The sequence below is a fragment of the Castor canadensis genome, chromosome 13 (assembly GCF_047511655.1).
Source record: "Castor canadensis chromosome 13, mCasCan1.hap1v2, whole genome shotgun sequence".
Classification (NCBI taxonomy): Eukaryota; Metazoa; Chordata; class Mammalia; order Rodentia; family Castoridae; genus Castor; species Castor canadensis.
In genome coordinates, this window is record NC_133398.1 from 72,634,766 (window position 1) to 72,662,079 (window position 27,314).

The 27,314-nt window shown below is 44.5% G+C and overlaps 1 protein-coding gene across 1 annotated transcript; it reads right to left on the reverse strand.

Moving 5' to 3' along the window:
* Positions 1-1,437: 1,437 nt before the first annotated feature.
* On the reverse strand, positions 1,438-27,117 carry Klf9 (KLF transcription factor 9). The gene is made up of 2 exons (XM_020182251.2): positions 26,466-27,117; positions 1,438-4,862 (listed from the first exon to the last, which is right to left on the reverse strand). The coding sequence occupies exons 1-2, from the start codon at positions 26,968-26,970 to the stop codon at positions 4,633-4,635; spliced, it is 735 nt and encodes a 244-aa protein (XP_020037840.1). The 5' UTR covers positions 26,971-27,117; the 3' UTR covers positions 1,438-4,632.
* Between the last annotated feature and the right edge of the window lie 197 nt (positions 27,118-27,314).

The window sequence follows — 27,314 nt, forward strand, 5'->3', positions numbered from 1 at the left end:
TCTGTTTCCACTCCAGCCACCCGTGTCCTTCCTTCAGTTACTCCAAAATGCTAACTGTATTCCTATCAGACTCTTTGCCCTGGCATCCTCATTCCTTCCACATCTTTGCATGGCTGACTCCTCTTTGTTATCTAAGTTCCAGTTTAAATGGTTAAGTCCCCTTGGGGAGACCTTCCCTGAACACTCCCTGTAAGGAGTCTCTCTCCAGCCTCAAGCCCCGATCTAATCACCCTGTTTTGCCATCGTTATACTTCTCACCACCCAAAGCCATATAGATAATTGTGTACTTGTGTTTTCCTCCACTGACTATGAGCGCCTTTATTGCAGGAACCTGATCTGTTTTTTCACCTTTGTGACAACAGCGGCTGGAACTAATAGGAGTGCTCAATAAATTGGGTCAAAAGAATGATTACATTCCAGAAAGTCCCCTGCTGCTCCGAGGCAGTGGACTGGATTCAGCAGATCTATATTCAAATATGAGTTGAATAGCCCTAATATGAAAATTCAAATGCTCTAAAATCTGAAATTTTTGAGTGCCAGCATGATGTCCCAAGTGGAAAATTCCATGTTGGACCTTGTTGAGTGGTTGCAGTCAAAACCCAAGCACACTAAAAATGTTGCAAAAAGTTGCCTTGGACTATGTATGTAAAGTATATATGAAAAACACATGAATTTAATGCCTAGACTTGGTCCCATCCCCAAGATATCTTATTATGCATATGCAAATACTCCAAAATCAAAAAAAAAATCTCTGAAATACAGAATAGCTCTTGTTCCAAGTATTTTGGATAAGGGAGAGTCAGCTGGTACCATCTACACCACTTATTAGATGTTTCTCTTGGCAAATTGTTCAATCTTGTTTCCTCATTTGAAATATACAGAGAGCAACACTCTCTCTGCCACACAGAACCGCTGAAAGGATTAAATGAGAAACTTTAACACTTGGCACCATGACTAGTATACAGGAAGAGCTTAATAAGTAATAGCTAGTCTAATTACACAAATCAGAATACACACCCAAATACTGCTGCTCATCTTTTCTTGGTATGTTTTTACTGTCCTGCTCTGGAAACCTTGATTTGGGTACTCTTGTGTGTGTCATAGCAAGAAGTCCATCTGAGTCTTTAACACTCTCTCTGACCTGTCCCCAGTAGACCTTCACCTAGCTTTAAAAACCTCTTTAAGTGATTTATCTCAAAATGCTTTTTTATCTCCAGCATACCACCGTAGTTTCAAGTGGCCTACCTTCCACATAACCCCTTTGAAGGTTTGTGACAAGTAAATACAAGTTCATACAAACACGGCACGTGTTGAAAGGTACAGGGTAAAATTAGCTTTGCATTCATCCTACAATCCCGTGAGCCCAGATTAACAAAGCCACTTCTCTTATGATGAAATGTGTTCCTTTTACAACACATAATGTCTGGAACAATTCAGTCTTTATCATTTATTATTTTATTTGGACAACATATATACATATGTACAAAATACCTACTGTCAGAATCCTCTTATAGTTTCATTTGATTTACAAAAATGGGGCAGCAAAATAACTTAGGTCACTAATACTGTACAAAAATAAAACCGATTAAACAGTTGTAAAGATCAGTATCTTACAGTGTTACAGACCATCCATCCATTGTGAAAGAGCATCTTGATCTACCCAGGGTGACGGGTACTGTGCTAAATCTATCTGGAAACTGACAAACTGATTGTTTTCTGTAATTGTAACTACCAAATCGAATTCTCAAAATAAGCATGATGTGGAGCTTAAAGCCAGGGCACCATTCCACAACGACCAAGGGCTTCTTCTTCCCCAACCAAGAAGAGGAGATCTCTTAACTCTAAAACTATTAAATTTTCCATAAATGACAACTACTTACAGTATTAGATAAAACAGCTTCTCTTTCCTTTTAAACGCCTGCAATAGTCTTTCAAAAATTCAGTTTGGTTAAAAAAGTAAACAAAAATTACTATCCTGCATTTGGATTTTCATAAGTTAAATCCATGGTCTTTTTAATATAAAAAGTAATTGTTTTGTAGTTTTAGTGTTCAACAAACTCTAGTAGTCCTATTTGAACCACATCTTGATATAGTAAATCTAATTTGAATGCTGGTTCCTGTTTTGTGATGTTGTAAAACAGGATTTATCACAAAGAATAAAAAGCCTTGTTTATACGTTATGTTACTATAACATATAAGAGAATATCAAATGTGTGTCTGTCAACAACTTGAAAAGGCAAGTAGCAACTTTTTTGGGAATTGTGCATTTTTTTTAAACAAGTTGCTGCATTTTATATCCATCTAAGTGCTTGACAAAAGCCACATTTAGACTTACTCCTGAAACGATAAAGATTGTCTTTCACTGACTTGACTTTGTTTTCCTTGTTTCTTTCTGCGAGGGAAAGCTGAGTTTTTCCAAGTTAGCCAGTTGCTAGGCAACCCCAAACTCCTCACTTACTAAAAGGCAGCGTGCAGAGTACCCTAAGCAGAGCCTTTCCGTGAGCTCAGTAAGAAATAGGCAGCCCAACCTATTTCGTATGGAAGAACAGATGTCCTTGAAACTTATTTTGGACACAGAAATTAAAATTTGGTTTAAAATAAGCGTTTCAAAAGTCTGAAACAGAGGTAGAAAGTGTTCTTTATTCTTCCTGACATGTTTTCTCATGAGAAAACACTTTCCTTTTTAGCCCATGGACTGCTCCCAGTCCTAATGTTAAAAGCAGTTCTCTTGATAGAACTACTGATACGGCTACGCTGATTAAACAAAAAACACCGTGCTAGTGATGGCTATTGTACTGGAAGTTGGAGTCAGCTGTGACCCATGCCCACTGCAGGAGCCCCCCCCTCAACGATGCTGAATCAGAAATGAGCGTGGGTCAGGTGAAACACCAAGCTCACCTACAGGTGGGCGCCCTGTGTTTACACAACACGTTTTGTAGCACATGGAGAAACTAGAGTGCACCATAGCTCCCTGTTTGAAAATATGTATCAGATAAAATCGCCAGAAAGCGTTATTTCTGAAGAAAAATAAATGTAAACATTTTCCCCATGATCACTGCTGACTCCCCTCATCTGAGGTTTGCTTTTTGTTGCTGTTTTAACTATGAAAACTCAGTTCATTTTTCTGGCCATGTAAAGGCCGAAATGAAGTTTTCGGTAAGTGGTGTAGTATGAATGCAGTGGTATAGGCCTTGTAGACACCTAGAGATGAGATCTACAGTGGCGAGGCTACTGATGGAAAGGTACGGTGATCGGATTTCACTCATGCATGATTCGTTTTGCCTACATTCACCAAAAGGAACTAATTGGCAGTCACCTCTGAAATCATCGTGGTATTTTCCCTTGACACTTAGTGCTTCCAGGGGTATATTTTTCTTTTCATAGTTCAGCTCCCTTTCTTTTGACATAACTCTTGCACCTGAGAGTGGGAGTTTTATAGGTACATGGGAAGGAGACCAACATTCCTCACCCCCTCCAAAAAAAATTAGGCATTTCCAGGCCTGGTGACTGTTACACCCATTCAAGTAACACCAGGGAGGTGGAAGCTCTTTCTCTGTCTCTCTCAGGGGCATGATGATATAATAAGACGGTGCTAACTGAAAGGACAGGAAAATTTGGACAAGTTACTAGAGTTAAAATTGTTTGCTCTTTTTTGGACTTGTGAAAATGCTACCCTCCTTCTCCTTCAGTATGCCTTGTGTGTATTCTGCGCTCACAATCTGCTGTGATTTCTTAGGGAAACGTGTATACTGATAAAATAAGCAGATTATAACGTTGTGCCAAACAGAATATCTGCTTCTACCCTTAAAGCATGTATTTAACTTATTCATCCTCTGCATTAGAAAATAAAAGTGCAGCTTTATGTCCAAAAAGTACAATTCATACAAAGCAAGGTTTACAAGTTCCGGACTTAGGATAACCTTTACAAGGTTTGTCTTGGTTAGTATAGATCCAGACTCTGCTTACCCATTGACTATAAGTAACTTTTTTGTTTGTTTGTTTTCAAGTCTTTAGATGACGGCTCATGCTGGAATAGATGTGCTCTTGCTTGCATAAAGACAGCTGTGCTATGGAGTTGTTTGTTTCTTTAAATCTCAAAAGTTAACCGTGATTCAATCAGAGAGTGGATTTGCTAAACTGAAGCACACTTCTCATTACATTAAAAAGTAAGAAAACAATTCTGAGAGACAGCAAGCATAAAGGGCCCAGAATTTCTGTGTGACACCACAGGTCAACTCACCCAGTCAGACATATGTACACCAGTGTGAATCTTGAAAATTCTACCCCAGTCTTGGCCTTGTCCCCTCCCCTCCCCTCCCCCTTCCCCCCAAAAAGTAAAAGTGAAAAAACAAAACAAAACAAAACAAAAAAGCATTTGCCTTCCCTCTAGCAGTCAGAGAGTTGCCTCTCTAAAGGGGATCAAGTGTTGACTTTGATCTCAGGCTACCGTGTGCTTTTTCAAAAACAATGCAGGGAGAGGAAAATTAGAATATTGACCAAAGAGCAGTGACCTCCCACTGTCAGCACGCCTCTGCTGGGGCTGGGTATCCACGTGTCTGTCTGTCTGTTTCCTGGGAGTAGTTTTGTCCTTCGGGGGGCCATCCCTCCCTGGATGCCGTGGGTGGTAGCACCTCACAAAGGGTTAGCCAGTGCCTTTTTCGATCGCTTGATCATGCTGGGGTGGAACTCGGTGTGACGCCGGGCATGCTTGGTGAGGTGGTCGCTCCTCATGAAGCGCTTCTCGCACAGCGGACAGCGGAACTGCTTTTCCCCGGTGTGGGTCCGGTAGTGGCGGGTCAGCTCGTCTGAGCGCGAGAACTTTTTAAGGCAGTCTGGCCACGTGCAGGGAAAGGGCCGTTCACCTAAGAGAAGGGAATCAAGACAGGATGCTGTGAAGAATGCATCAACAACCCCTGAAGGCGGGCACAGGTGACAATCCCTACCACTCAGAGCACAAATTCCTTGCTATGAATATTATGGGCCCCAAAGTCCTAACCCCGCCCCCCCACCTCAGAATGTTGTTCTGCACTGTTGTGTAGGTAGACCCCAATTGTGGATGGAGAATATTCTGAAATGAAAAATGTCTCTGTACTGAACTTGTGCTGACTTTTCTCTTATTATTATCCACAGCTATATGTAACAACTATATGTAACTATTTACATAGCGTTTACTCTGTATTAAGTGCTGCAAGCAATCCAGAGATGATTTAAAGTGGAAGAGTTACATGGAAATATTTGCATTTTACAAGCAGGACTTTGCATCTGAGGATTTGGGTATCTGAGGGAGGTCCTGGAACCAATGCCCAGAGGATACTGAGGAATGGGTCTTAGTTATGGGAAAACAGAAGAATGAAACCTGTTGAAATTGTTCTAAGAAGCAGGGAGGGTAGGAATGAGATAGAGGGGGTAAATCTAAGTAAGATATATTGTAAGCACATATGTAAATATCACACTGTATTTCCCTGTACAACTATTATATGTTAATAATAAAAATAAATAATGTAATAAAGCATCTAGCAAAAAATGAGAAAAGATTGAATGAGGTCATTGGGGTGGGGCCTTCATCCAATGACTGGTGTCCTTCTAAGACATTAGGACACAGACATGTGATGACTGGGAGACCTGTGTGAAGACACAGGGAGAGGGCCACCATCCACAGGGAGAGAGGCCTCAGCAGGAACCAATACTGCTGGCACCTTGATCTTGAACTTCCAGCCTCCAGAACTGTTGAGACCATACATTTCTGTTGTTTAAGCCACAGTCTGTGGTTCTCTGTTGCAGCAGCCTTCGCTAACTAATACAAGGAGGAAACTGCTGAGAGCCACCTTCTCTTCTCAGCAAATGAGCTTGGAACTCAGCACTTCACAGATCCCTCAGAAATTCCTTCTGGTTTTTTTTTTTTTTTTCCCTGAGTTCCCTCAGGAGTCCAGAGACGAAGCCCTTTGATAAAATTCCTGGCATCACAGAGATGGAAGAGAATGAGGCACCAGCAACAGCATTTCTCTCAAGCTCCCCAGTGCTGCGGCCACCCAGCACCTGTCAGCAGAAGCCTGGCAACGGGAGCCGGGCACCAGGTGAGACCACGTGGTTGTGCTTGAGCAGCACTGCTGCAGACTCTCATTGGGGTGAAATCTGCCTGCCTGCAAGGGCCCATATTCTGAGTCACAGTGTCAGAACATGAAAAATAAGTGTTCTCTCTGCCATGTCATACATCTCAGGATAACTCTCAAGTCCTTTTCTCTGATCCTTTCTTCAGGCTGAACAATCCCAATTTCTTCCATGTTCTTCTTCAGAGAACTACCATGAGTAAAAAGAAGTAGTCTAATAAAAGCAGACAAAGAATCAGGGGACTCCCATATGTTATCGCTGGATTCTCACAGGACCCGCCCATGTCACTCTGCTTTCAGATGAGAAGATGGAGAGGTGGAAGGTAGACAGTTTGCTCAGGATCACACAATAGGAAAGCAGTGCCATGAGCCAGAAGTGGTGGCACATGCCTGTAATCCTGGCATGTGGGAGGCTGAGGCAGGAGGACCATCAAGGCCAGCTTGGGGGATATATAGTGAGACCCTGTCAAAAAAAGAAAAAAAGCAGAGCGAGGGACTGACCCTATGTAGCTGATGCCAAGCCTTGTGTTCCTATGCACTTGGCTCTCCTGCCTCTGGTGGGTGGTGAGAACTTGCCACTCTTTCCATGTCTCTCCTCACTCTGATTTCTTTTTTGAAGTCATGCTATTGTCTCTGTGTCCTACTTAGAATGCAGGTAAGCCCTCTCTGCAAGATATGCTCAAGCCAGCAAAGAGTGTCACTCCCGACCGAGGTTGACAAAAGGAGAGGGCCTGTGTCCTAGCTTGGAAAGGGCATGTATAAGCAAAAAACCAGAGCAAGCTGGTTAGGATGAGAACCTTCTTTGCTCCTGTGTCTGTTGCCACCCTGCCATGGAGCTGCCTGCCTACTCTTCACACCTTTCCAAGCACAGCCAAAAGCAGCTGCTTCCTAAGACACAGGATTGCACAGAACTCTCCAGACACGCCTCTGGAAGGTGTAAGGAGTGAATGTTTTCTCACTCCTGTCCCAGCCTTCCTGGAAGCCAGGGAGAAGCTGCAGAGGCTGGGAGCTGTCCAGCACGGTGCATCTGAGTCAGCCAAAAATTATTCCCCGTCCCCCTCCCCACCAACTCTCTTAACCTATTCTGATGAGATGCAGAAATGACGGTAAAAGAGAACAAAACCAACCAACTCTATCGCCTTTGTGATGCTCTATAGGTGACTGCATTTGCCGTTCTCTAAGCAGGGCACAGGTCTAACACTACAACCTACTTGTTCTTGTGGGAAACCCAATGTGGCAAAACGAATCCACACCAGGCTATTTCCACCTGCAGGCTTAGGTACAAATCCTTACTGAAAAGCAAACCAATGACTGCTGAACCCTGCCCCAGGTGGGTGACTGCTGGATCCTGCTCCAGCCGTGACGGAGCAGGAACACACTCCTGTAGTGGGCCAAAAAGAAGCAACAGCCAGGTTTCCCTAAAAATCCAGCAGACATGGAGATGAAAACTAGACTTTAGCAACTTGTGATGGATAAACAGCATTTAAATCCACTTTGGCAGACCTTTGAGCAAAAGGTGAAATCCATATTGTCACAGCCCTTCTTTGGGCCAGGAAAATGTCACATAGGACTTTTGTCTTACTCATGCTGCCAAGCAGCATTTAGTCAATGCTCAAGCTTATGTAATACAGTCATCCCTCAGTACCCATGGGGACTGGGGATCCAGGACTGCGCCTCATACGGATACCAAAATCTTAGGATGCTCAAGTCTCTTATGTAAAATGGTGTAGCATATGGCATATAACCCAAGTCCTTCTTTAAATGATCTCTGGGCTTATTAAACCTAATACAATGTAATGCTATCTAAACAGCACTACAGTGTTCACTAAATAATGACAAGGAAAGTCTGTTTGTATTTAGTATAAAACTCAGTCTTTTTTTAATATTTTTGACTTGCAGTTGATTGGATCCACTTGTGTGGAACCCATGGATACAAAGGGCTGACTGTGCATGCATGTGCATGTGCGTGTGCGTGTGCGTGTGCGTGTGTGTGTGTGTGTGTACTTAGTCTGTACATCCTCCAGGTCATTCATATTGCTCAGAAGTTACTAGATTACTGAGAAACTTCTGGGCTATACTGGAATTAGATTGCACAAAGTCTTTAACCCCACAAAACATCTATGGGAAATGTTCTAAACATGCTATATTTAAAATATAGTGAGAAAAAATATAATGAAGGTATAGAAAATTCATAGAGTAAACTACAGAAAAACAACTCCTCAACTTCCTCTTAGAGCTTTCTCTCTCTACTGCTTTATGATGTGGAAGAAAGAGAGATGATGAGAAGGGCAGTCATGGGAGTGTATGGCTGTAATCTCAGCACCTGGGAGGTTGAGGCAGCAGGGACATGAGTTCAAGACCAGCCTGGACTTCAAAGGGAGACCCTGCCTTGCCTTCCACCACAATCACTCTCCCCACCAAAAAACATAAATAAGTAAATAAAGGAAAAAATGCCCAGTGTTTTTTCAATGCCTATTAGGACAAAAACCCATCAGAAGTGGTTTTCTTGGAGGTGTGGTCATGTGGTTTAGCACATGTACTTTTGTCTTTTGACTGAGTCATGACAGGAAGGGGTTAATTTATTTGAGGAGGTCTGTGTCCACTGTGGGAAAATGGGCCAGAGGAGTACTCTGCTGTGGAGGATTGTAGAGGAATAAGGCATTTCCTCTCCGTTAGGAAGGTTTTATAGATGTCATAGTGAGGGCAGGGCACAGTGGCTCACACCTGTAATCCCAGTTACTCAGGAGGCAGACATCAGAAGAATCTCAATTTGAGTTCAGGTTGGACAAAAAGCTGTGAGACCCCCATCTCAACAAATAAGTAAGCGTGTTGGCTCATGCCTCCTATCATCACAGCTACTAGGGAGGTAGAGGAAAGAGGATTGTAATCTGAGGCTGGCCCCAGATATAAACACAAGATCCAGTCTGAAAAATAACTTATGCGAAAAAGGGCTGGGGATAGAGCACCTGCCCAGCAAGCATGAGGCCCTCAGTTCAAACCCTTATACTACCCCCCTAAAAAAGTATCAGTGGGAAAGAGTCATGAAGTAGAGAACATTACATTTTCATGCTTACAACTTAACATACATAGAATTTCAAGTGTAATCAGGGTTCGCTCCTATTGAACTTGCTCTCAATCTAGTTTAGAGCTAGTCATTTTGTGATTGTTTTCATTGCTTGTAATCCAGATGCTGTCATTGACCTGATGTCCTTACCCCTGAAGTGCTTCAGAGAGAAGAGAAGGACACTCACAGGGAAAATCAAGAACAAACCAGGTCCTTGTGACTCATGCCTACAATCCTAGCTACTTGGGAAGCTGAGATTTGGAGGATCAAAGTTCAAGGCCAGCCCAGAAAAATAGTTCCAAAGACCCCTATCTCCAAAAATAGAGCAAAATAGACTGGAGGTGTGGCACAAAGCCCTGAGTTCCAACCCCAATTCTACCAAAAATGATCAGCCTTTGCTAGATTCATTTAGCTAACGGTTTCTAAGCATGTAACCAAGATTTGCTGGGAAGTGAGTTGCTGGTATAAAATCCCTAGGATCATTTTGATTCTTCTGGAATCCTTTGGAAAAGCATTAGGAGCTTTTGGACAGTTATCTAAACCTGAGGTTAGCAAACAATACCCCACTGGCCAATGTGGCCTATTGTGAGCCAAGACTGAATGGTTGTAAAATCAAAAGAATATCTTGTGGTAGGAGAAAGTTACATGAAATTAAGATTTTCATGTTCATAAATAAAGTTTTATTGGACACCTTCTATCATGGGTGTTCTTTTTCTGCCGTGGCAGTGTAAGCAGTTGGGATAGAGACTGTGTGGCCCTCGAAACTGGAAATATTTACTATCTAGCCTTTACAGAAAGATCTCAACTAGAAGATCTGAACTCCTACTTGGTGTTCACCAGAGATTGTAATTAAAATGTGCTAAGGAGACAGATGCACAATAAAATGGTGGTGGTGGAAGCCTTGGTCAACTGAAGAGGGTTTTCCCCTGAAAGGCATAAAATCCAACACATTTATAAAACACAGACATGGCTAGTGGTGTGTGTGCCGGCTGGATTCTGCTTGGGAACCTACAACTTGTTCCTCCTTGAAAAATCTTCCAGCCTCTTGGGACTGGCATACAACACACTATGGGACACATCCCAGAATGTTAATGACAGACACATAATGGGAGGGAGGGGGGAAGGAAGGGAGGGACGAGGGGGGGGGGAGGGAGGGAGGGAGGAGAAAAAAGAAAAGAAAGATCAAGAAAATAATACGTGGTTTACACCTGAGACAATATGGATCAGGAAAATCACATGCAGAAAGAAGCAGAACTGAAAAAGAAAGAAACAGAAAGAATGGGAACAAAGGTGATATGTGAGGAGGAAGAGAGGCCCTTGAGGCTGCGACTTGACCTTCATCCCACAGTCCAGGGGGGAAGCCAAATCAGATTCTTTTTCTCTTTTGGCTCAGTGCTAAGGTCCAAAGGGGACCAATCAGCCTTTATACCAAACACATTGTATGGCAAAGCCAACTATCAATTTGAGGCCCTTTAAGTCTGTCTTTAGTATTAATGATAGTTACCACCCTCCTGGGGGGAGAAACGGACCGTGCCAGTGCTTTATTTCTGGCCTTCACAGGAAAACACACCCAGAGGCAATGACACAATAAACCCTGCCATCCTGGAGCAGAGCTGTTAACAGCCCAAGTTCCTGAGTTCTCATTATATATACCACTCCCTGCCCTTTTCAGCAACAAGCTAAGCACCTCTTGACAACACTCAGTTCAGAAGAGAAAATAAACTTGATCAAAAAAGTTACTGAGCTCTGCACAAAATGTGTAAAACACATTCTCTACAGAAATGGCTCAGGCCTCTAGAATTCTCCTGGGCCTACAGTGGTCTGAGAGGGGTAGGGTGCGCCTGCTGGCTAATGGGCACGTCTGCCTGGCACGGAAAGAACTCACTGCTTCTGAGAGGGGACTTCATCTCTCCTGGTGATTAGCTGATGTTACGATTTGGCTCTTAAATGTCTCTCAAAGGTCTATGTGTTGAAGGCTTGGTCCCCAGCTGATGGCACTCTTGGAAGGTGGTGGAACCTTCAGCAGGTGGGGCCTAGCAGAAGAAGTAGATGATGGGAGCGTGCCCTTGAAGAGGATATTGGGAACCTCATCCCTTTCCCTTTCTCTCTCTCTCTCTCTCTCTCTGCTTCCTGGCTGCCATAAGGTGAGCTGCCTCTTCCTCCCTACACTTCTGCCCTGATATACCATGCTGCCACAGGCCCAAAGCAACCTGGCCATGGACTGAAAACTCTGAAACCAAGAGCCAAAATGAAACTTTCCTCCCTTAAGTTTATCGCAGGTATTTTGTTTGTCACAGTGACAGAAAACAGATTAACACAGTTGATGTCAAGGGAAGCTCAAGCAAAGAATGGAGCTGAATTCTCCCTATAGGAGAAAGGGGACTGGGTGCTTAGCAGTGCAGGGCTTTCTCACTGGATGTGCTCAGCCCTTTGTCTCCCTGAGTTCACACAGGCTGCCACTGAGGTCCTAGCCTGAGGTCCGTGAGGCCTTTGGCTTCGGTTCTGCCTCCTTGGAGACTTTGCTCCCATTTCCTGTGCGGGGGACAGGAAATGTTTCTCTCTTTCTCTCCCCCCTCCCTTTGCCTATACTTTATCCTGTTATACTAGAAGAAATACTTGCTAAAACTTAAAAAGTCAAGGTCAAAGCATGAACAGACACCCACCCCTCATTATTACAACTGAACATTGCTCAGAAAATGATAGTGAGTGCAATTAGATAATAAAATAAGAAGTAAATGGGGGGAGACAGGATGAAGGAGAATGGTGGAGGGTGAATTTAATTCAGACATATTGTAAATGTCTGTGACACATAGGTAAATGTCACAATGTGTCCTCCCTTACAACTAGTATATGCTAATAAAAAATAACAATAGCCAGGCACCAGTGCTCAGGCCTATAATTCTAGCTACTTGGGAGGCAGAGATCAGGAGGATAGTGGTTCAAGGCCAGCTTGGGCAAAGAGTTTGTAAGACCCTATCTCAAAAATACCTGACATAAAAAATGTCTGGAGTGGCTCAAGTGGTAGAACACCTGCCTAGCAAGTGTGAGGCTCTGAGCTCAAAACTCCAGTAGTAATAGTAATTAAATAACTAAATGATGGGAAGGAGGAAGTTTATGAAATAAGATTTCTTTGTGCTTGGCATATCTTTATATGTGGAAAATCTCATGTAAATTAAAAGTACATTCATATATAAAATTAATAGTTATTAATATATAAAATATTAGTTATCAATATATAAAAGAACAATAGTTTTCTTATATGCTAATTACAACCATTCAGGATAAAGCCTAACAATGAAAGTGTCAGACCTGCAAGAAGAAAACCCTGATGTAACAGACAATAAATACACGGAACATTTCCTGTGCTCTTGGTGGTTAAGACTCAGTGGTGCCAATATGAAAACTCTGTACGAACTCATCTATAAAGTTAACACACACCATAAGAATTTCTTTTTCATGAACTTCACAGAAGTATTTCTGAAGTTCATCTGGAAGAATAAGCATGCCCAACTTGCCAAGAAAATTTTCCAAAAGAACAAATAACAAGTGAGCACTTGTAATAGTAGTCATTAAAACGTATTATTAAAGCTGTAATAATTAAGATTCTGAGATAGCAGCCAAGGAAAAGACAAATTGGTGATGCAGAGTAGAGCTGAAAATATACCTGAGAATCTACAAGGATTTAGTTTATGGTAAATGGGAGTTTGCAAATCAGTGGAGCAAAAAAAAAAGCCATCAGGAAAAAAAAATTAAATGTGGACCCCCTACTCTATACTTTTCACTTAAATGTAAATGGAAAAAAAGAAGCAGGGCTGGGGGCATGGTTCAAGTTAGAGTGCCTGCCTGGGCCTGAGTTCAAAATCCCAGTATTGCAAAACAAAAAACAAACAAACAAACAAACAAACAAAAAACACCCATAAAAGTAAAGGAAAATATTTTTGAATCCTGGAATGGAGACTTTCAACACATGAAAACAAAACCAAAATTCTATTTGAAGGATAGTTTTGAATACATAAAAAATGTTAAATTTCTACATGGGAAAAATATAACTAAAATATTATAACATAAAGTAAGATAAGATAAAATATAATGATATAAAGATAATAATTGATAAAAGAAATTTACAGCATATGACATGAGTAAAGTCTATAATATAAAAATGACATTTGTGAATCAAAATGGATTAGACCAGTTTAATAAAAATGGGGAAGGATGCAAATACATAATTTATAAGATAAAAATATTAATGATCAAGGAATAAATGTATAAAACATATTTAATCTCTCAAGTAATCAAAACATGTGAATTAAAACACTAATGAAGCTGGGTGCTGGGGCTCACACCTACAATTCTAGCTACTTGGGAGACTGAGATTGGGAGGAAGATTGAAGCCAGGGCAAATAGTTCTCAAGACCCCATTTCCAGAATAACCAGAGCAAAATGAACTGGACATGTAGCTCAAGTGGTAGAGCGCCTGCCTTGAAAGCATGAAGTCCTGAATTTAAACCCAGTCCCATCAAAAAATAAACCAAAAAACCAAAAAAAAAAATGAAATATCTGTGAGGCTGGAGAAAATGACAAAAAATCTGTTTCCACCTACCATTGGTGGAGGTGTGAGGAAATGGCCACTCACAGACATGGTGGAATTCATAATTGGTCCACAGTTATCTGCTAATATTCTCCTGGAATAATTTTTGGTAATAATTAGATAATGACATGAAGATATACAGGGATACCAGTATTGGTTATAAGAACTAAAAGTTCATAATGACCCAAGTGCCCACAAAAGAAAGCTGATTTAACACATTTTAGGGGATAATACAGTGGAAGAGTATGCACCTATTAAAAAGGTATCAGATTGATATTTCATGAAATGGAAAGATGTGTGATCTGCTGTATCTGTGTGTGAGCACTATGGAGAGAAAAAATCCTAGAAGAATATATATGAAACATGAATAGTGGCTACTACTGAGGGGATAAAGAGTAACTTCTTTCTGTAATTTCCCCCCTATATTTTCTGATTTTTAAAAGTGAGTACAAATTTCTTTTATAATGAGAAAATGCTTTTTAAAAGCTATTTTCATGTGTTTTTTTTTTAAAGAGCCAGATGTGGTGGTACACTCCTGTAATCCAAGCACTCAGGAGGCTGAGGTGGAAAGATTTCAAGTTCACAGCCAGCTTGGGCTACACAGTGAAACCATGTCTCAAAACAAAGCAACAAGAAGAATGTATTCCACGAGGTCAGGACTGTATGTGATTTGCTTTCTGTTGGGAAATAATTGGGACACTCAGGGTGTTCAAGAGCCAAGAAAGGAGAAGGGCCATTCTGTCTCCTACACAAACAAATTGTTAGAAAGTGAGAAACTTTCTGAACATGCATCTGTTTTCTCACTCCTCCTACACCTCCTCTCCCACTTTTGCCATATGAAGGGGAAATGGCGCTTAGAAGAACAGACAGGAAGCTTCCTTCCAAGCTGGAATTACACATAGTTGGGGCATGGTTGCTCAAAGGCCTGATCTTGCTAGGAACAGGCTAGAGGAGTGAGATCCTGAATTGGTGCAAAGATCAGAGTTGTAGAAAGGCTGCACCAGGCAGCAGCTGCTGGGGCACGCAGCCCGCACAGGCTGCCCAGGGCCAGGCACCCTGTTGTCCATTACCATTTGGCATCTCTCCCCACCAGAAAGCAGCATGACTTGCAGGTACAAAATGTGACCGGTTGTTTTTATTCCATTTTCCATTTCCCTCAATGTGCAGAACCACCAATACCTGTGACAGAAGAGGTACACAGGCCATCCCGGGTACAGAGAATTCTGCATTCTCTGCATAAATCGTTTCTACCAGCACTGGGTTCACAAATCAAGAAATCAGGGGCTGGGGATAGAGCTCTGTAGTAAAATGCTTGCCTAGCATGTGCCAGGCTCTGGGTTCGATTCCCAGCATCACAAATAGATCAAGAAATCAAAAGCCTCCCATTCATCAGTGTTGCTACATCTGCAGATGTTCTCAATGAGTACAGACGCTTGATCCTGCCTGAGCGCCTTCCATCCCATTACCATTTGCTCCTGACCCCTCACTGAATCTTTGTGATTTGGATTCCTTTTAAGTTTGTTGATTCAGCCCAGTCACTGTAGAGCTTGGATGTGTGACTTTACTGCCTGGTCCCTGTGTGTAGCTGTGGAAGGGGAACCAGCCTGTGCCCCACTGTACTGTGAAATGGGAAGTGAGTGTGTGTGACCTCTGTACACAGCACTTCCTCACTCAGGCCCTTTACTGTCTAGGTAGCAAATCTATCTGCACAGAGCTTGCATGACCCCAACCTCAATGGGCCTGTAAGAAAGTTCTGACCACCTATCCTGGTGGACCTCTAGTGAAAGAAGGTGGACATGAGATTGACACTTCAGGTTGTCAACCCAGCAAGAGCTAGGTCTTAATGTCTCATTTCTGTGGCCCCTATCTCACCAACTCTGAAAGCAGTGCAGAGTGAAATGTGGGCCCTACACAGATATTTTTAACACAGTGATGGGCTGCATCTTGGTATACTTGATAAGAGACAACATTTAAGTCAAAGACACAGAATTTAGAGTGAGATCTTAGTCATCCTCCAAAGGTCACCACAGCAGGGAGCCAGCCCCTGGATGACCAGGCCCAGCCCAGATTAGCTGATTCCCAGGTCAGCAGTACTCCTGCCTCTGTCCAGTCATTTGTGGGAACAATAAATAATAAATAAACCACTAGGCACTAAACACTGAACAAGATATAAGTGCTTAATGGCTGATCTACCTCGAAAACATAGATTCTTTTAACCTTTGTACTTGGGGTGATTTTTATGACCATTGAATTCAAACCTGTTGTGCTCAGAAGGCAACTCCGGGGGCTGGAGTTTTTCCCAAGGACACCTCACACAATAATGTGTGACCAGATTAAAAATGGTATTTAAATGCCTCCTTCAGTTTTGTGCTCAAAAGGAGATAAGATGTGAAAAAAAAGAGCCAAGTCTTAGACTTGAGAGAAATTTTACAGTGTGTTTTTTTGTCTAATTCCCTCACTCCTTGACCCTTCTTCCTATACATTGGCTTGAGAAGGTTAGATGCAGATTAAGACATTTGTTGCTGGCCTGCTGAGTTTTGAAGTTTGGTAGGTTAGATGTACATCCTATGTTCTCTGATATTGTCAACTTACAATGGGTTTGTCAGGACCTAGCCCCAGGAGGTACAGAAGTATGTGTGGAGATGTGGGGGTCTTAAGGAAGTACCCAGAGCTCTTCACTCCCCTCTTAGAGACAGGCTTAGGAATTTCCCAGGAAAGATCACCATGCTCTGCTTTCTCTACATCATACCTAGAGCTTGTACTAAGGAAGGCTCCCCCACACAATGGTACCTGAGGAGTTGACAGCTGTGGGTGAGAAGGGATTGTGCAGTGCATGCCCAGAAGATTTCCTCCCTTCCAAATGTGGGGTAGAGAAACGGACTGTGCGTTCCTCCTGAGCCCCAAACCCTGCTGTTGAGAGAAAGTCACTGGAAGAGGACTGGGTTGCAGCACCCAGGATCCAACACCTGGAGTCACTGTGCAGAAGGATGTCAGTGTGCAAGGAAGGGGACACAAGCAGGTGAGTGACAAACCAGTGCCAAAGTCGAAGGATGACATACTACCTGGACAGCCCGTGCATGAGCCAGAATGATAGGCGATCTCCTTATCCTCCAAACATGAGATCATACTCCAGAGAAAGGCAAAGGACCCCAAATCAGAGCAAGAACCTTGATTTTGTGAACTTTTACCCAAGAAGAGAGAATAATCAAGAAGTGACTGAGATGGAGTTGGAGGTGTGGTTTAAGTGGTAGAGAGCCTACCTAGCAAGAATGAGGCCCTGACTTCAAAACCTGGTACCACCACCAAAAAAAAAAAATGTGACTAAGAGTCCCTGAATTGTCAAAATAAAGTTTTTCTCCAATGGCACGAATGGAGACTGGAGCCTCATTTGCCAGCTAGGGTGTGGGCCCGGGAAGTCATTCATAATGACAAGCAATGCTATTCTGTCAAGTGTATGCAGCTTTCCCCTCTGGGCTCCATTGCTGGTACCAGGGCACAACTGTGATGACCACAAATCCTACTGACATGCCACACGGGCCTCCGTGAATCAGCTTTAACACCTCCATTCCTTGAATGCAGTGAACACCAATTCCGGCAGCTTCATGTCCATCACCAAAGACATGAAGCGCCATCTGAGCTGTCCAAAAATCATGAAGGAGTCCCTGACCCCGAACTTAGCATTCCCTGATATCTCAGTGGAATGCAGCCTTCCTGAGCTGTATTTTGAAATTGGGAGCACAGGGTATCAGGGAGAAATGACTCAGGTTAAGGGAACAAGCTCACCTTCTGGCAGGGGCTAGACAGAGGTATGGTATGCAACACAAAAGCGAATTTTTCTGGAGACAGGATCTTTTTATGCAGCCCAGACTGCCCTTGATCATCTTGCCTCAACCTCCAGAATGTTGAGCTAACAGGCATGTGCCACCATGCCCAGCTTCATTCTGCTTATTTTCATTAAAACACAGAACAGACTTCTGAATCTCAGTAGGAACCGCAAGAGAAACAGCTCTTCACACAGATTCCACATTTACCTATCAGCACACAGGGCAATAAATGCTCATGTAAGCATGATTCCTTTCTCTGAGCATCAAAATGGTCAGTCTGGAGCTCAGACCAAGTGAACGGCTCTGAAGATCTCACTGCTGCTGTTAAATTTGTTCCATGTGAGCCATTGGTCTGAGTTTCTACATCACCTGCTCAGATGGCCTGTAGGTATACGGCTGAGCATTTGTAATATATGTTAAAATAATCTGCTCTCTACAAAGACCCTTCTGCCCACTGACATGTAGTCCATCTTTTAGGGTGAACTCCAGAGACTGGAGAAAAAAAAATGTTGTCATATTGTTTTGTCACCCATTTTGTCAAACTGTTCTTTGGAACATCCATCCTGCAGGTCTAATTGGGCTGATAGAGGGCACAGGTGTTAGATTTGCCTATCTGGCATTTGTACCCTCTTCTACATAATAAATAGCACACCCTGAATTTCTTTCTGCAACCACTCCTTCTCTACTCTGAGGCCATGGAACTCCAGGCAGTGACCCCACACCTCTAGACCCAAGAGGTTGGATGTGACCCAATCATGCCACAGTGATTAATTTCACTGAGGAGGGAGAACTGTGGCTTGGGCTCAGTCATGGAGCTTAAAGCCTGGGACTTTTGCTGAAATCATTAGGAATGGGAAATTGTCTTTCTATGTAGCCTGCTGAATTGGCAGGGGAGTCTGGCGGTGTTGGAGTCATCTTAGCACCATTCAGAAAGCCTGCCTATGAAGGAGGCTAGAGCATACAAGAACAAGGCTGAGCCACAGAGCGAGCAGACACTGAGCACCTGCACTCAGAGATACCTGTAACTGGAGCTATCCCAGGTGTGTCTGTAGCTCAAACCAATAAAGTTCTATTTTTATTAAGTCAGTTCAAGTTTGGATTCTGTTGCTTGCAACCAAGAGTCCTAATACAACTGTGGATCCAAAACTGGGTTTGGACTGAAGACGTTTCTGGGTAATTATGGGAAATACAGAGTAGAAATGGTCAGAGTCCAAGATTTCTGCTGACTCTTCTAATCAAGGTTCATGAAAACAGCCTTAGAGTTAGAAAAACACAAGATGGACAGCTGAAGATGGGCGGCTTTGGGGCCACATACAAGACAGTCATGAAAAACACAGGGTCTCTGGCCACAGTGGCTCATGCCTGTAGTTCCAGTTACCCAGGAGGCAGAGGTAAGGGGGATGGAAATCTGAAGTCAGCCCCAGGCTGACTTCATGTATCATGTATTTTCCTCTAAGGCAAAAGGGGTTGGGTGTGTGGCTCAAGTGCCAGAGTGCCTGCCTAGCAAGTGCCAGGACCTGAATTCAAACCCCAGTGCTACGGGAGTGGGGAAGAAAGAAAGAAAGGAAGGGAGGGAAGGGGTGGGAGAGGTAGAGAGAGAAAGAGAGAAGAAAGGAAGGAAGGAAGGAAGGAAGGAAGGAAGGAAGGAAGGAAGGAAGGAAGGAGAGAGGGAGGGAGGGAGGGAAGGAAGGAAGGAAGGAAAAGAAAGAAAGAAAGAAAGAAAGAAAGAAAGAAAGAAAGAAAGAAAGAAAGAAAGAAAGAAAGAAAGAAAGAGAAAGAAAGAAGCAGAGTTCCTTTCCACTGGTAGAAACCCAAAGGGCCCAGGTCAGCAACCATTCATACATTAACTCCAAACACATAAAAACAAGCTAGGAGCTGGGTGTTAGTGGCTCACGTCTGAAATCCTAGCTACTTAGGAGGATCAAAGTTCAAGGCCAGCCCAAGGAAATAGTTCCAGAGACTCCATCTCCAAAATAAATCAGCCCCAAAATGGGCTGAAGTCATGGCTCAAGCAGTAGAGCACCTGCTTTGCAAGTGTGAAGCCCTGAGTTCAAACCTCAGCCCTACCACACACACACACACACACACACACACACACACACACACACCAACATGCTAGGGAAATTCCAGTGTAACCTTGGCCTAGGTTAACTAACTAGTGTGCTTTCTCTGATTAAATGAGAGTGATCTAACCTTTCTATCTCATAGGATTGCTGTGAGTTTAAATGTGACCCTTAGGTAAACCACTGAGCTTGGTGAGCCTAACACATAAGACTGCTTGACATTATTATTATTACTATTATTCACAAAATTCTCCATGCTTATCAGCATTCAGAACAGCTTTTTGCCTGTAACATTCAGTAAATGTTATTTCAATGAATGAGATGCTGCTTGATTCATCTGGAATTCTAAGCAAAAATTCTAAGAATCTCAAAGGCTTCTGGACCATAAGTATAAATTATTTAATTTTAGTTGTAATAATACTCAGCACACAGGGATAGTATGTCAAATGCTTTAAATACTTCATTGAATTAAGCTTCATAACAACTTGATGAATATATAATTACTAAGCTCCATTTTACAGATGAGAAAACTGAGACGCAGACAGATTAAGTGTTGCCTGAGATCTTGTAATTAGAGTGATGGAGGCAGGATTCAAACCCCTGTCTGCAGAACTGAAAGCCTGTGCTCTAATCACTCCACTACTGCCTCTGCACATTCAAATCCCTTGGGGTGGACTGGTCCCCTGGGGTCAGTAACAAGCAGGTCAGGCCTTACTCTCCTCTGACTGCTGTCTTAGCAGAGCTGACTCTCTGGAAGGGAGAGATACGGAAGCCTCCCTCCCACCCTCTATCACGCTACAAAGATTTTAAGAATCCTTTCAGTTTAAACATGGCTACCACCCTCAGTCAGTCTTTGGGGTTTGTCCCTTGCCTACCCATTGGTTCTCACTTTGGTTCAAGTCCTGTCTTTCCAAAGGCATTCAGGATGGGCCTCAGCTCCAAAAAAATGTTCAAACTTTATTGAACACCAAACACCACTGCTTGCCTTTCAAAATCTGGTCATTAATTTTGTATGGCTCAAGCTCCCTTCTCCTTAATCTATTTAAATAATATCCTCACTTTTTCAAAAGGCTCACTCTGGTCAGTCAGGGATTACATTCTGTTCTCCTGTTCAAATTTGTGATCATTCTCAATTTCATTAAAAAATAAATTCAAGGGCTGGCGGGTAGCTCAGAGATAGAGCATTTGCTTAGCCTTAAATGAGGCCTGGGGTTCCATCCCCAGCACCAAACAAATAAAAAAATTAAAAATGTAACAAATATAATACAAACAAAAAAATTTAAAAACTAACTAACTAAATAGATAAAAACAAAATGTCTGGAGAGCTAAGGTTTTTGCAGGTCTAGACCCTTTAGATTTCAGAGATGGGATTCTCACATCCCATCTCAGGATCGCAGACTCTAGTAATCTGGTGAGAAACTGGGATGAAAGGGCAGCCTGCAGGCACAGAGTCACAACACTGGTGTCAGGCACACACGGAAACCAATGTCCAGGAAGACCTCACACAAAAATGAATTTCACTCTCCGGAATAGTTCAGTCAGTCCTATTATTTGCTGAGGGGACTGCTTGAGGCCACGACCAGACACTTGTTTCCTCTTGGCCTAATGCACCAAAAGGTATTAGAGTTTCAGGATTCCAGGAAGGGAGGAGCAGGAACCTCCCTCAGCTCTGCCCGGTGAGGGCAAAAGCCAAGGCCAACTCCACCTCTGCCCTTTTGCTTGGTTAATTCCATGAAGCAGCTTTTTAAGTGCAGGTTAAAAAAAAAAAAAAGTTAACCAGATTGCCATCCCCAGGAGAGCATGGGGGCAGAATGCACAATGAAGGGAGAACTCCTGGGCACCCACAGAACCCTGCTGGAAGCTAGAGGCCTTGGCATTTTCAGTTGAAAACCCCTTTGGGGTGCCTGAATCCCACTGTGCTACTGAGGAAATAGGCCCAATGTCACATGCTAGTCACAGCAGACAGGTAACTTTTGAGTCCTGGCAGTATGCTTTCAAACCTCCCATATCCCCCCAAGTGCTTACTTGGAACAATCCCCATCTTTCCAAGAGGGTGGGCACCAGCTTTTTATAGACAAATTCATGGATGAGATGACCTCTCAAGGTTGCTTCCAACCTCCAAGTTCTTTATTTGATATTGACAAGTGCTACCACTAACTGCTCCAAGGTAGGCCTAGGCCTGTGACTAACTTCCAACAAAAGGTGGGTCGGACTCAGAGCCAGGATTCTCCAAGACCACTGACTGAGGATCTCATTTTTCCCTTTTTTAATCATCAGTGGGTCTTCCCCCTCACCCCACCTTCTTTTTGCCTTTCCTTTTTGAGTGTGTTGCATAGAAACAGAAAGTGCCTTTGTACCAATTACTAGGCATTAATTTACACTGTTCAGTGGGCGCTGGGCTTGCTGGAGAAACATTAGGGAAGGGTGGGAGGGTGGCTGTGGGGAAGTTTCCAGCAGGGAAGGCATAGTAAACTGCAAGTTTTTTCCCCAAGCCTAGCACAGTCAAGAGGTGGGGGGGAAAAGAAAAATCCAGAAGATCTTGAAGTCAAGACTAACAAGCACAGCAAAGCTCTGTGTGTGTGTGTGTGTGTGTGTGTGTGTTGTTTTAAACCAAGAACACTAATGATCACAAGGCATTCAGAAATCAAACTGGTGGGCTAGAAAGCGGGTTTCAACCAGTGCAGACCAGCCGTCTTAGGAGCTCCTGAGACTCAGTACTAGGAAATCATCCGCCCACTTTTCCTCTCAATGAACTTATTAGGAAAGACCACTGTCAGCCACATCCCCAATGTCATCTGATGTTTCTCCTGGGAAGTTCAATTTGGGAATTTCCCACAGTCTTTGCAGAATGACTGGTTTCTTAGGATAAGCCTCAGCAACTGAGACAGGAATGTAAATTGACCCCTAGGTTCAGAGGCCAAGAATTCATCTCCCTCAGGTTCCATCTTTGTGTCTAAAGGTAATGGAGTGTGCCACCCAGAGGACACTCTGATGCCTTCCTCCCTCACTAGGAACCCCACTCATGCCCCACCCTTTCCTTTCCACCACCCACAAAAGCTTTGAGAGGAAAAATCAAGGGAAGCGATGAGTATACTCTGTAATTTTACTCTGCTTGCACTTTCTGCTATGAAGCAATGATCCTGCCAGCCTTGGAGAAGCTTCTGAGGTAACCCCTACTTTGTCACTGCTAGGGCAGATAGGTAGGGACAAGCAAGAAATGAGAGAATGGCAACTGGTCCTTCCCCCTCCAGGAGAAAGAACAAGAGCTGCCACAACCCTCCTTCTCTAGGAGAGATTTCCGATGTGGCATGGGTTGGAGAGGTGTGGGGCCACCCTCCCTGGATTCAAGGGAAGCACAACAGGTATGAAATACCACTCCACAGCACTTTGAGGAGCCCTCAGGAAAGAATGGCACAGAGCCTACCTCCTTAAAGACTAGGAACAGGGCCTCCATTCCACTCAGGAAGAAAGGAGAAAGTGACAAGGACTGGTTGGCACTGCTTCATGGGTGGCGAAGGCCACTTAGTCCAAGGCCAAAGCAAGACCTAACTCTGGATCCAATTCTTGCCTCCCAGATAATGGAGCTGGGGTTTTGTTTGGTTTGGTTTTTGGTGCCCACTTGCTCTGCCACTGAGCTACACCCCCACCCCCAGAGATGTGTTCTTCTACCAACTCTGATAACACTAGATTCTTCTTAGCCAAATAGTTGGTGCCAAGGCTAGGGAGAAGACTGCAAGAGCACAGAGGAACCTATATTAGCCAACTTTTCCACCTCAGTTAAAGTCAGCAAGTAACAGACATTCTTAGAGGAGTCACAGAATCTGTTCCTAGTACTGGAGAATAGCTTCCTCCATGGAGGCTAGGTGGGTTCTTTCTGCCAGTCTAAGCAGCCCAGAAAAATGCATGAATAGAATAAGGCAAAACAAGCAGTCACTTGAGGTACCCATGAGCTTAGCCTTGTGGATGAAGAAACATAGGCTCAAAGTCAAATTTGCAAACTTGAGGCCAAGTAAATGATTAAAATAGAGGCACGAAAACTGGGCACAGTGGCACAGGTGGGTAACTCCAGCACTTGAGGGGTGAGGTAGGAGAATCTCGAAAACCGGGCCAACCTGTCTCCAAAACCCTAAATTAATTAATTAAACAAGAGGTACTGCCCTATCTAATGAGTAAGCAGTACAAACCAACTGTTGCTAAGCAGGAATTCAGGCCCAGTACAGCCAGATTTTCTGATTTTTTCCAGAGAAGTCAGAGATCTGGACTTGTGCCAAAATCCTGAGTTTTACATATTTGTAACTAATGAAAATTTTATAAACCCTATGTCGGCCATGCCAACATGGAAAATTCTGCAACAGACCTCCAGTCTGCAAACTCCCAATTAAAGTAAGTTGCTTAGGGTCTTTACCACTAGAAAACAGGACAAATCAGAACCCAGCTCATTTGGCCTCAACTACGTCTTTCCTCAGGACACTGTAATCTCAGGACACTATAGGAGGAGCTGCCCTTGACTGAAATGAAAATGTGTCGAAATGCTTCAGCTTCTAAGACTGTTGTTCTCTGGAAGTGGCAGCTGTATGAGGATCTATAAGGAAGTGAGCAAGCAGGAGTGATTCTCAAGGGAACTGTTGAGTGGTGCTGAGCACGGGGGTGTGGCAGGGATTTTAGCTCTTAAGATCTTCACAGAATACAGACATTCCAAATGCTATCTCTGTCTACCTTCTGGATTTAAAAACCAGCAGAGAAAAAAAAAATCGGGAAGTTCCTTACCCCACCCAAAAGTAGATCTAACTTAAAGCTATTATCTGAAACTTCAAATACATGAAACCTTCTACAAGTCTCACTTAAGAATATCCTCAGCCCATCCCTCTTCTGGCACAAATGTGCTTCTGGCTAAATTTAGAGGCTGGGGGTTCTGTCCAACCTTATACTGGTATGATAGAGATCCCTCTCCCTCCCCACCCCCCAAAAAAACCAAATCATAAAAAGGCATCTGCAATCACCATAGCACTAGTTTCAAAAGAATGAGTGTAGCATTTAAAATGGAATGAACATTTATTTCACTTCTCTTCCCACTCTGGACTGTGTAAAAAAGGTTTTTGTGAAATAGCTGAGCCGACTTGCCTTATGGAGAAGAGCAGCACGCATGCACACACACATAAGCAGCCATTTCTATAAATGCCCCAGAAGAGCACTCAGCTGCAAGGCCCACAACCCTGGAAACCCCACTCCTGACTCAGACAGACCTGGTAGCTCACCCAGGCACTGCAGGCCTCCCCAGCTGCACTGCTGGGCAGATCCCTGAAGGAGAAAATGCCTTTGCTCAAGGTGGCAGTGTGTGTGTGGACAGGAACAACTGAACTCTGGGAACATGGCTGACATGGCCAGGCCCGCCCAACAGCTGTTGGTGAGTAACACCCTCTGTTAATATACCTCTACTTCACCCCCAGTTCTCGCTGAAGGTCACATGCCCCAATGTGGGCACATGCCTTTCCTCAACCCACAGATACACTTTAAAAGGTGCTGTTTTATATGGCAAGCTAGATGCTGATCCCAAACAGAACCTGATTTTGCATTAACCACGGAGGAAATTCACATTTATTTCGGTGTCAGCAGGTACCTCCACAAGAATCACTTTCCAAAGGAAATAAAAAATGAGAGACAGTTACATGGCCTTTGTTTTTAAAAGCAAAATAAAACAGAAAACTCCCAACTGAGTACCACTGAGACCAAAGGTCCAGGATCTTTTCTTCAAAACATCAGACCATTACATCAAAAAACGATGTCCCTTTCCAAGTAACTCCAACAACCCTCTTAAGCATGGGTGTCACAGGACACAGGGAAAAGGCACCATTGGGAGAGGACCAGGCTCCTGGTACCTTATCAGAACAGCAGTTACACAAGAACATTTCTAAAGATGGTCAGGCAGCACGTCCACATGTGAGCACTTTCCAACTTTCTCTGTGCATATAAACTAGAGCCACATAGCTGGCTGACCAAGGTCCCCAGAAAGTTCCCGAAGCCTATTTTACACAGCATATATCTTTCCAGCAACATCCCTGCTCCAGCTCTGCAACTTGGCCTCCCTTGGAGCCACAGCAGCCTTCAGAAGCACCCTACATTCGTTGAGGGGCCTTGATCTCCTGCAAGGCAAGGACCACACCTCCACCCTAACCACTCTACGTAGTAGGGGTCGAGGGTGCTAAGTCACGTAGGAAAAAGTCAGGTCTGAACTTTCCATCATTGCCTTCCTAATGTTCCTAAAGTTAACCCACCAATTATTTCTTTATCAAACTCCCCTGATGCCTGAAGCAGTGTTATTTTAAACCTCTCAAGGGACTCTTGGCCAAATTTAAAACCACCTTGGCAAACCCTGAAAAGTAGCCGGCATCCAGGGAAATGAGTCCTTAGTCATCCCTAAAAGGCTCCCGTGGACAAGTGTGCCGCTCCCCTCCCAGCTTCCTACCACTTCGCTGCAACCCCACAAAGGAGGGAAATAAAAGATACGCCATCCGATTCCCTGCCGCTAGCATCTTCCCAGGTGGGGCGTCCCCAACAGTGCGGCGCCCCGGGGGCGGGGCGGCTCTGGGGAGGGGCGGCCCCCCACTCCCCTCCGAGCCCACGCAGCGCACTCACTCTGCCGGCAGGTTTAAGGCTCCCCGAGGCTTCTAAAGGTTGGGGACAATTAAGAACAGAGCGAAAGAGTTAGAAAGAGCATCTTATCCAAAAGGTCTGCCCCCTGTACGCCGAGTGCGGTGTCCTGAGCGCTGCCCCGCCAAAGGTTAATAACCCCAGAGCGCGGGGAGAGGCGACGCCGCTAACCTGTATGCACTCTGTAATGGGCTTTGAGATGGGAGGATTTTCCATAGACTTTCCCACAGCCACTGTAGGGGCACTTGTGCCTCTTTTCGGAGGCGTGTTTCCCCTTCGCAGCCACTCCAGGGTGGAGGAGGGAGAGCGGGCTGGGCGCGCTGCCAGAATCCGGTCTCTCCTCCGGGCTGTGGGAAGGACTCGACCCAGATTCGGTGGTCACGTCGCTGTCGGATCCCATATCCTCATCGGGACTCTCCAGACTGTCGCTGCACACCGAGGGGGTCTGGATGGGTCGGTACTTGTTCAGGTCCAACAAGCTCTTGGCGATGGTGACCAGCGTACAGTAATCCTTCCAGGTGTCCCCCGGGTCACCATGCTCCTTGGTCACCTCTCGCTCAGGTAGTCGCAGCCGCTCGGCGTCCGGAGCGACCCCATGCTCCGGCACCGCAGCGCGGTTCGAGATGGACACCAGACACTGGGCAGCCACGAAGTCCATGTAGGCGGCCGCGGACATGGTGCGGGCGACAGCAGTTCCCGGCGACGCGGCCAAACTTGGCTGTGGCTGCGGAAGGTTCGGCTCGCCCTGCCCTGGCCTCGGACGACTAGCGCGGCGCGGCTCGGCGCGGCCAAGGGGGCGGGGGCGCGGGCGCTTCCGACTCGCAGGAGCGCCAAGGCGACCTCAGCCCCTCATCTTTACGTAACCGGCAGCGCCTCCGCACGCAGCATCCACCGCCCGGCTCCGCCGCGCCGCCGCTCTCGCCGCCGCCCTGCCCCGCGCCGGGCGCGATCCCCCGACGGGCGCTCCCTGCTCTGCCCTCCGAGCCGGCTCCCTTGGAAAGATGCCACACGTGGCGGTCG